At 40.7% G+C, this 11,077-nt stretch overlaps 1 protein-coding gene across 1 annotated transcript in view; it reads right to left on the reverse strand.

Moving 5' to 3' along the window:
* Positions 1-5,062: 5,062 nt before the first annotated feature.
* LOC138032696 (enkurin domain-containing protein 1-like) overlaps positions 5,063-11,077 on the reverse strand; it is a 24,982-nt gene continuing 18,967 nt past the window's right edge. Inside the window, exons 4-6 of the mRNA XM_068880396.1 lie at positions 10,132-10,292; positions 9,441-9,577; positions 5,063-6,200 (exon numbers count right to left, since the gene is read on the reverse strand). Coding sequence (XP_068736497.1) covers positions 6,040-6,200; positions 9,441-9,577; positions 10,132-10,292 — 459 coding nt within the window. The 3' untranslated portion in view covers positions 5,063-6,039. The remainder of the gene's footprint in view (positions 6,201-9,440; positions 9,578-10,131; positions 10,293-11,077) is intronic.

An 11,077-nucleotide genomic window follows, 5' to 3' on the forward strand; every position in this document is an offset into this window, starting at 1 on the left:
TGATTCAGAAGCCTTAATGCCTATCACGTGCTACACTCCCCCTTATATACCCCTTCCCTTCTACCCATGATGCACTGGCCTGGAGCCCAGGCCGCGTTTTTCTCGTTCCGGCAAATAGAATTTTCGGCCTTCTTCGCAAGCTCATTCGTCAGAAATAACATTTAACTTGTCTTCACACAACCACATTTACATTTGCTAAGTAAGCTCACGATACACAAGGGAATGTGTGAAGTAATTATCTTTCTAGGAATAATTAAATTCAATGGTCCTTTTCAACAAGTGAGGTGTCATAGTTTTCCTATTTAAATTACTGATGCGGCAAAGACACTCGGGTAATTAATTGATAGCAAGCCGACATGGGGAAACCTCGTAAGAAAAGTCATGAAATCATTTGCTGCTCAACTGCGTATGTTAAGGCGAGTTGGATATTTGTCTGTAAAACAACAAGAGGATATTTATTTTTAAATCCTGTCCAATGTGTCTTATTCTTTGTTAATCTGTGCCACTGCTCTTTTCGAAGAAGTTGAGGCATTGCATATAAAGGCAGCTAGGCAAATTCATAAGTTGTCATCCAAGCCTCCTGATCATTCGATCCTTCAGACTGCTAATTGGCCCAGAAAAGAAACGAAACGAAAAAAGCAGCTGGTGATATGTTTAAAATAATGAGCAATGGAGGTCACAGGTTATTCTCTAGATAGATAGTTAGATAGTTTATTTTACAAAAAGCTTTGCAGCCAAAGGGCTGAATTATGCTAAATTAACAATATGAAATCAATAATAGTAAAACACTGAATATACCTAATAAATATATAACTTACAAGTAAAACAGCAAAAAATGTAAATACAAATATGACGATAATAACTGATACGTAGAACAGAACAGCTGTATCTTCAAAGCATTGGATAAAATGGCCTGCTTACCAACCCTAAACCATATTAGCTGATCCTATATAAATATATGACTTTATATATATAAATTTATAAAACCTATTATATAATATAATTCGTAGAACAGCTATAACGTACTTGAAAGCATTGGATAGAGTGGTTTTCAATTGAGTGTCGAAAGTAATTAGGGAATTACTTTGGTTTATGATTACTTCACTCAGTGATTGGTTCAAAGATCTCGCGCCATTTTTTAAACCAATTAGAACTGAAACCAAAACCAATCGTGGCTTGCGCGTGCAAATTTTCCCGCGCTTTGTGTCAGCTACTTGTAATTACTTCGAGTTTTGATTGGTTTACTGGATTGTCTCCGACCTTTTTGATTGGCCAAAGTAATTACTTTGGTTTTTGTTTTACGACACTCAATTGAAAACTGCTCTAAAATGAAACTGTCCCTAAACCTATTAGTGTTATACTTCAGTTAATGTTGAACTTGCGCTTTCTCCTAAGATTTACTGACGGTTGTTGTTTAGTTCAGGCAAGAGTTCATGTAGCCTGTGGTCGTCTTTTTCTAGGATCTCCTTGAAAAGCTTGTTTGTCAGTTCTTGTCGACGATCTTTTAGTAGTGGAAGCTCGGCCTTTGCATGTACAAGGGCCTGTTGGTAAGAGCAGGGAGAGTAGATAATGCGCATTGCGCGCTTTTGAATGGCTTCCAGGTCATGCGAAAGGTAAGCAGGCAAACTGTTATGGTATACTGGGCAACTGTACTCCTATATTGGGCGAATGCACGTACAGAAAAATTGTGTTAGTTCACGAGGCTCGAGCCCTGAGCGTTTCAGTTGAACAAAACAGTAGAGGCGTTTCTTGGCCTTCTTAATTACTTCATCCACATGTACATTCCACTTGAGATCGCATGAAACATGTAGACCAAGAATCTTAGCACTTCCGACAGACTTGATTGGTTTGTTGTTAATTATGATAGGCAGGATTTGATCACTGTTTCCACGGCTAAAGCTTATTCTGAGTTCCTTATATTTAGATTCGTTCAACTGAAACTTCTCCTCAGCGGCGCATCTAGCTAAGTAGTCCACAGCTGACTGGATGGAACTGGGCTGGTCTCTCGGTACACATTCTGAAATAGTCGTATCATCCACGTATTTCCACAGATCAACATCAGGGACATTTAAGTCGTTAATCATGATAAGACACAACCAGGGACCAAGCTTTGTGCCCCGTGGAGCACCAGCCGGCACACACCCCACTTTGAGTAACAATCATTCCCAAGCTTAACACGTTGCTTGCGACAAGTCAGAAAGTCCGTAATCCAGGCAACAATAACAGTAGGAAGGTCGTACAGCTGACGTTTTTGAACCAAAATGTGGTGGTCAATTAAATCAAAGGCCTTTCTGAAGTCTAACAGAACCACTCTAACTGTCGCACCATTTCCATCGGTCGATTTATTCCATGAATGCAGCATACTAATTAGAGCCTGAGTAGTACATGAGTCGGGGATGGTTCCAAACTGACGTGGGTCATTTTTACGCAGCACAGCTGGTTTCACAAAGAGGTCTACCACTAACTCCTCAACCAGCTTAGACAAGATAGGTGTCAATAATATTGGACGCAAGTGTTTATTAATTTCGTAAACAGGTTTTACCTTAGGTCTAGGCACAACAGTGGCTTGCTTCCATGACTGTGGCACACAGTCACTTGAAGGAGGAGTTTAGGACGTCCGTTACAACAGGGGCTAGCAGGTCAGCGTTTTCTTTAAGGAACCCAGAAGGGATGTTGTCGGGACCAGTGGCTTTCGTTGGATTAAGCGATGCCAGATACTTGAAAACAGAATCTACAGATACAGCAACAGTTTCGATCTCACTTTTTGTTGGCATGTTAGCTGGCGACAAGGGTGTAAAGCCGCTCATAGTATCTAGGAAGGCCTTGTTTATGGTATTTGCAAGGGCTTGCATGTTACTCCAACTGGACACAGATTAAAATTGGTTGTTAACTTCAATATGTTGAAGCACCGTCGCGGAATTTTCGCGAGAAGCGGCATACATCCCACTTAACTTCTTAATCTCGTTCCACCAGACCTTACGTTTACAATCTTTCAGATTCACCTACCCTCTTCGCGCTCTGTTGCGCATAAGGCCGCACTACTCTTCTTCCACTTGTCCCTATCCTTAGACAGAGCTCTCGCGTCCTCCCAAGACTTCCATCCCGCCATTGCCCTCTCTTTCTCCACAGTTCGGCGCCAGGTGGTTTTGGGGCGGCCGACTTTCCCATTGCCCATTGGCGTCCAGATAATTGCTGTGGTACAGTGGTGTTCTCTGGGCATCCTAAGAACGCGTGCATAGTTCTTACATTCCAGTTACCTATATTTACCAAATCCTTGTGCCTTAGAAATAACTCTATCAGTCGGCGGTCTTCACACTGTCTTTCACCCTCCGATGTCATCCGGCTCTGGTAGTCTGTAAACACCATATCACAATCCTGAGGTACCTGGCCAGTCTCTTCTTCGGTCCCATACAATTCTTGAAAAGTACTTGCGGTTTCCGTAATATAAAGTGTTTTACAGGGAAGGGTTATTAATATGGTCTTAGTTTTCACAGGAAACAAGATCTCCATATCAGTTTTAATTATCGTCTCCAGCATCTCCACCGTCTCCTTACACGAGTCTTTTCCGTTAACGAGTGCTTAATATCAACTTCCACTATATATTTCCGCATGGCTAAGCAATTTGTTAGTTTGAGGTCCCTAGATTTCAAAGAAACCTTTTGACTTGGAAGATCTTGACGTCGATTAGGATGGACCATCACACAATAGTGATCAGAAAGCCCAAAAGGGGGGATCTTCTTGGGGGCATCATAGAGCGAGGCCGAATTTGTAAGCGCTAGATCCAATTTGCTTTGCCCGCGAGTCAGGAACTGGACGATTTGCTTTAGACCGAAGCCATTTTTGGTACGAGCGATGTTTAATTTATTGAAGTCACCTGCGATGATGATTCCACAATCAGGGTATTTTACTTCGATCGCAGAGATGGATTCATACAGGTAGTTAATCATAAGCGAATCTTGTGCAGCAGGCGGATGGTAAACTGTTCCAACAACAATACTCTGGACGCCTCTTGGGAGTCTATAAGGTCGAACTTGTACCCAAAGGACTTCAAAGTTCCTGTCCATAACTTCCTTTAGCAAAGTAAAACGGATTGAATGGCGAAGGTACATACAAACTCCACCATGTTGGGACTCTTCTCTATTATATCGGATAATATTATAACGAGATACAGCAACAGTATTGTTATCAATATTAGCTGGAATCCAAGACTCACTGATGCATGCAATTATGCAATACATGGCGGAGTTCGTCGATTTTGGGCGACAAAGACATATTCGCTAGGAGAAATGATGGAACGAACGTAAATTCAGAGGACTTGGTCTTCCGATGAGCATGTGGTTTGATATATGTACAATTGGAGGGTTTGTGGCGAGGAATAAACCTTAAAAGCCGAGGTTTCTGGTTCGCTGATCTTGGATTGATAAGGTTTCCCTCTCTTCAACCTGTTTGCCAGCTCTCCTGCCACGATATGACGACCAAAGTCTCCCACTGTAGGACTGATAAATGGGAAAGAAGGGAACTTGAACCATTTTAGAGACAGTGAAGGCAAACAAAGCGAACAAAAAAATAAAAATTATGCAGAGCTCTAAAACTAAGTGCAGCCGTGAAGGCGCATACATAATTTCCAGTTTTTTAAATTAATGATTATTAATTTACGTCCAAAAGGTGTTGAGAGCACTCGACTCCCACCAATGTGTCCGGGGTTCGATTCCCAGACTTGGCGTCATATGTGGGTTGATTTTGTTGCTGCTCTTCCCTGCTCTGAGAGGTTTTCCCTCCGGGTACTCCTCTTTTCCCCTCTTCAAAAAACCCAAGATTTGATTTCAATTGATTTGATTGACACTTAAATAAAGTTGTAATAATAATAATAATAAATATCGGTCACGAGAGAGCTGTTCAAGAAGTACTTATGCACGGGTAAACAAATATCGTTTGTCGCGCTAATTTAAGTATGTAAATTCCATAAATTAGGATTCACACGATTCGGCCGCGTGAAAACGGGAAGCGAAGGAATGAAGAAGCCGACACGATTTCTACATGAAGTAACAATCTTAACTCTTAAGTGTCAATGCGCAATGAATATTTATTACGAAATCAGTTTCTGGATAATTGATACGTTATGTTTTTGCTATTACGCTTCTGATATCTGTGATATGGGACAGAAACGTCTCGCTCGCAGTTACACCTTGAACTAGTTAACATTGCCTGTCTCACTCTGCCGCGATGGTAGTACTGATAGCAACGAAAGGCAAAGGGTTCCTAAGCGTTGCGAGTGGGGAATGGTTATGAAACCCGACACATTTGTTTGTTGTAGGTTTTTGTTCTCTTTTTTGGCCTTGACCGTGCACAAAACACAATTGTTGTTTACTCCGTGCTGAGGAACTAACCAATAGAAACGTGTTGGTTACGTAATTCATGCATAGTGTATGAGCGCAAAACAAAAGATTGTGCACGGTCGTGGACTTTCCAACCTAAATCTTGGCATCTTTGTCTGCCGAGCTTCAAGACCGGTCCCCTCTATTAACTAACGCCATTACGAGTTAAGATCACTGACACAAGTTGAGGAAAATACAATGGAGTTCTCTTTTTCACGATTTCTCCCTTTGTAATAACCGTTGCTCTGACCAGTGTCTCGCAATGGAGTTGCCGCAATAAAAGTTGCAACTGTTCATTAAGCATTCTTACTGTATCTTCCAGCGGTTTACAGTTGCCTTTGTTTTGTACGAAACATCCTGGCTTCCAATTCGATTATTTTGGTCGACGGCATGGTTGCACCACCGGAAGGAATTACGATAGCTGTGTGAACTAGAATAAAAAACTGCTGAATGCTGTTTGCAAAAAATTAGCAACTTTATGGTTTGTGTGACTACCAAATAAGCAGCACTCCATAAATATACTACCGTATTCGATTATAAACATTATATTAGGCAGAAATCTTAAGCATAAACTCTAGTCTAACTGTACATGATAGCATTATTTTACATGTTGAAATCAATTTCCAGAGTCAAGAGATTAAAATGTCTTTCATCACCACCCCAATTAGTCGTCCACTTTGACAAACACTTTCGGTCGTGAAAATATTTTTATAGCATCCTCTATTTCAACGAGTTTTCTTTCCAGTTCAGATTTTCTTGTCTTTACTCGTAGCGTATCCACCCTGACAGGGAGTGCATTTAGTTGGGCGACAAGCTCCTCGTGATCTGCAAAAGAAGACAAGACAAAAAGTGACACCAATGACTCAATTGCCATTAGAGCTGAGACAATTACATGTACGCATGCGCACTCCGTTTGCTTTCGGCGCATAATTTCCTTGAGTATGAATAAGTATAGTCTCCAGTCGTCGCGCTTCTTTTCGGTCAACGCCAACAATAACAACCCGCAGTCTCTTCCTAAATGAGCGCTATCGAAATGAACACAGTTTGAACTGAGACCTGAAAGTGAAAAAACCGCGGAATTCTTGCTTAGAACCAGCAAGAAATCGTCATTTTCGTTGCTCACGGAAACCATAGTCAACCTCGTTCCCAAGGGGTCTCTCTCTTCCTCCCTTGAGAAAGCACTTTACCCTGGTTGCGGATGGTCACGTGCCTATGAGTACAAATGAAATGCGCATGGAGGGCGAGTCCTTGACGTAATTTTGTCAAAGCATTCAGTTCTATGGGCCTTTATCACATGGCGAACATTTTGAGGCCCGCGGGCCTTAACACGTTTCTTTTGCGCCCCCTGAACTCGCTTCCAAACACATCAACTAGAGGCTCGGGGTACGAGCTCCATTGTCTTTGACCAGCATGGACGCCAAGCGACAAAGGTCCAACTAGGTGAGGGCGAAACATACAGGCTCCAATGTTCTTCAGGTAGAGTTCACGTTATTCTGCTTTCGGGTGATACAAACGTGATTTTAAAAGTTAAACAAGTAATTATTTGTCTGAAAACGTTGTATTTGAGGAAGTGGTAGTACTTCCAACAGGACACGGAAGATAATTACTTTGTTGGAGTTCAATAGACATGGTCGCCCACGCAATGTTTAATTTAGTAGTAGTAGTTTTGTTTATCGAAACCTCTAGCAGATTTAATCTGAATTACAGGTCTGGTCAGATATAAGTATACGAATAAATGGATACTTATAAATGCTGAATACAAACTACACTAATAAACACATTACGTCGAGTCAGTAGCGTATTTGTTTGTGACAAAATCACTAAACCTATTTGTGGCCGTTATCTTAGTTCTTACTCTATCTCTCGATCTGAGTGAGTAGTGGGCAGCAGATGAGTTTACTTTCATTTAGTTTTCTGGAATCTGCAAAATATAGCAGACGCGTGACCAACAGCAACAAGTGTACTTCTCGAGGGAAGGCCCTGGGAACAAGATTGACCATAGCAGCCACACGGACGCGAGTATCAAGGGCCTTTGCTCTGGTTTTTTCAGGCCTTCGGCACCAACTTTGAAACCAGTGAAATGATCGCTGTTGACGATTGGGATGAACGACATGACAGTAAAATCTCACTCACACTAGACTGGATAATCTTCTAACTCCAGACAAATTCATGGCAGCTTCATTCTTTGTAAGATTTAAAAAGGAGCAACCTGTTTTTGTCTTATTTCTAATGAGGACTGAAGTGAGCTTTTCAAATTGTAGTGCGTGTTTAAGTACAATGTACATACCACCATGACGGTTCTGTCAAGCTAGAGGTATGACCTATTTTGTGATCTTTTAAACCAAGATACACTGATTTGATAACTCTTAATAAAACAATCTTCATTTATTCAGGTTGAGGAAACTGTTTTTGTTCCAGAGGCGATCATGCACCCAAATAATGACAGATAGCCTAATGGTTTTGCCTAACGTAAATGAAAGCACTTCAGCAAGTGTTGTGGTAACAAGCAGGTACAAAACAAAACACTAACTTTTCAAAATGTTTTCCCTTTGAATACAACATCGAAACCAGTGTCTCTTGTTCTTATCAAAGCTGCTTCGATGTGTCTCACAATTGCTTCTCTTTTAGTTGTGTTTGATCTCCAATCAAGTTAAATTTGTCCTGCGAGCAGAGTCAGTCGAATTTCAATTTGAGAAACACGTCAACTGAAGGAAATTGTTTTTGAAATAGGAATCACAGAATTTCTTTGGTGAATGCAATAAACGCAACAAAACAACAGAGAGAGCTTTGGTTGTCTTGTATTTTAAATCATAACTCCACCTTTCTTGTCCTCGTTGTTCTCAATTTAATGGCGGCTCAGTAGCGAAGAATTTCGCGAGAGCCTCGCGAAAACGAATCTAAGCGACTTCCGGTTGTTGCATCAGCCAATCAGATTTTGTCCAAATTCTGGACGAAGACACAGATTCCTGTGAGAGTTTGTATCAGGCCCAATTGCAGCGAGCGCCGACATAAGAGGACATGAGAGTGATGCTCAATTAGGTCTGATCATAGGTTATGAATACCCGGTCTCTATTGTATTCTCGGACTTCCGCGTAAAGGGAGTCCGATTTGTTTAATCACGAGTATGATTACAGACCGAATTGGACGACACAAAGTCCTGTTACCAATTTATCAAAACCATTACAATTTCCCAGAAAACAAGTGTATTCCTATTTCACTGTCTAATATTAGAAATCCGTCCATTTTAGAAAATCCCCAGTTTCAGGATAAGTGGTTGTTGCTATGGTTATTGGTGGATTAAGCTGAGTGCACTTTATATGATTGGCTGATGTAACTGTCCGATTACAGCCAACTGTCCCATTACTGTGTCCGATTACAACCCTACACAATAATTAGTGAAAAATAAAGTAGTAAATGCACCAATCAAATTTGCGAAAATTGTAATGGTTATGATTAATGCTGAAATCAGGGCTGTTGATAACCAATCAGAATCGAGAATTTTGTAATTTAGGTACGATTTGAGAAAGAAGAGAATAAATACATCTTATTCCACGGTTTAACATATAGTACGCGCGGATATTTCGCGAGTTGCGTAGTATTTTTCAGAGCCTCGCAGAATATCCGCGAGTATAATATGTTGCACCACCGAATAAGAGATTTATTATTCCAGTACAAAAAAGGCGTTACTTTGCTTCGCCTTTATTTGGTAAGAGTGTTTTTTAAAATAATGCATCACCTGTCCTTTAGGGTACGAAAGAACGATGTAAACAGCACAAAAAGCCAGCCAAATGCCCTTTATTTGATTGGATAAACAAAAGGACGAGTGACAAGCAATGATAAGCTACATTCTCAGGCTTTGCATAGTATCGCAACCAATTTCTTACATTGAAAAACTGCCGTTCCGTCCGTATTTGCTCTGTTCTAAACCGGTCAAACCGGGACACTACAGTGTATTACCGCCTCATATTTTGCGCGTTCTCTTGACCAAATATGGTAAAATGGCGTAAGAGTGGAAAAACAAAAGTATACAGCCCCTATCCTCAACAAGAAACGTTTTTTGCTTACTTTTTTGCAGACTATCCAATGTTTGTAGTCGCTCATCTGTTGGCATAAGATTGTGTCCAGGAGGGATACTTGGATCTGGTGTGTTGGCTATCCTTGTGGCTTCTTCCTGTTTCCATTGTTCTTGGCGAATTTTGAGGCTGAAAGTTGTTGAAATAATTTTTTTTCACTATCAAAGAAACCCACAGTACCTGCATGACAGGAAGAGGTGGACAATTCAAAGAATTGAATTTTTTTATCAACTCAGGCCATTTGATCCTCTTATTCAAGCATTAATTTGCATTGCAAACCCTGAATTGAAATCAAGGTTACAGTGTACAATGTTCTAATTATCCACCCTTCCTTTGTAGTGTTGATATTCTGTTCACCTCAGAATTATGAAGATTGAGAAATTCCCAACCTTGAGCCTGACTTCTGGATGTAGTTTTGTTTTCATGGTCTCATTTGCTCAGAAGTCCTTCAAGTTAATCCAGAGAAGTCAACCATATACTGGCACAGGTAGACCAGAACACTGGTAAACTCTGCAACTTATACACTGAACTTTGTGAACAGGGTGGGGCTTCTTTAACCTTTCCCCACCTCAGACTGAAACTTATAAATTGTACTCTGCCTGATGCCACATGATTTTACTCATCAATTCTTTGTTACAAGGTAATCACTCCTACCGCTACTATATAACGAAACAACAACTCACTATTTCGGCACTTTCCCTCTGCGGTAACGTTTTTCTGATTCCTGCTTTTTGACTACTAACTGTTCAGCTGCAAGTACCGCTGGAGGGCGAGGTCTCAGAGGAGAGGGCGCTCTGCGAACATTTTCATGGATGTGATTGACATCTTTTATTTGGGGTTGGTGCTGAAAATCAAAGGCAATCACACAACATTGGAAAAGAGTCTGACACTAGAGCTATTTAATGAGATACCATCACAATTCAATACAGTGTAAAATTCAGAGCTCGACATTAACACTCACCCGTTTCCCAATGGAGAGTAAATTAAACACTTGAAGTGTAAAAAAATAGAACTGAACCAGAATTGACCGAATGCATAAATGGCGGCCAAAAATGTATTGTGCTAATTAGACTTACTAGCCTCGCTCTCAAGCAACATTTCTTTTGTACTTTGTCCATGCAAACGAGGGTAGTAAGTCTAACTAGCACATAAACAAAAGAGTATTTTTTTGGCCTCCATTTATGCATTCGGTCTATACTCTACCGATTTGGAAAGCAGATTTGGAAAAAAATAAAATGAGCTCGCTGCAAACCCTAAACATTGAATGATAATCAAACGTTGCGACGATCACCCTTTTTTGGTCAATTTTCGGCCATAATGAAGAGCTCCTGTCTGAGGAAGTCTGGGTACAAAAATTACACGAAAAAATCACGTGGTTACCGAATGCGCGATACTGAATTTCAAAGATGACATTTTTTTGTTTTGGATTTATGTGGAATTCAGACAAATAATTGTTTCAATTGATCACCTTGACTGCCATCACCTGTACACTTCACAACGTGCGTATAGTCTGATTGAATGGAAATGGCCACGCGAAAAGCAGCCAAAATTTACTGCTCTCTTTCATAAAAGTGTAAACGCGAAACAAAGCGGAAACAGCCGACAATCTGTTTTCAAAAAAATATGGAA

This window comes from Montipora capricornis, chromosome 14, assembly GCF_036669925.1.
Source record: "Montipora capricornis isolate CH-2021 chromosome 14, ASM3666992v2, whole genome shotgun sequence".
NCBI classification, from domain to species: Eukaryota; Metazoa; Cnidaria; class Anthozoa; order Scleractinia; family Acroporidae; genus Montipora; species Montipora capricornis.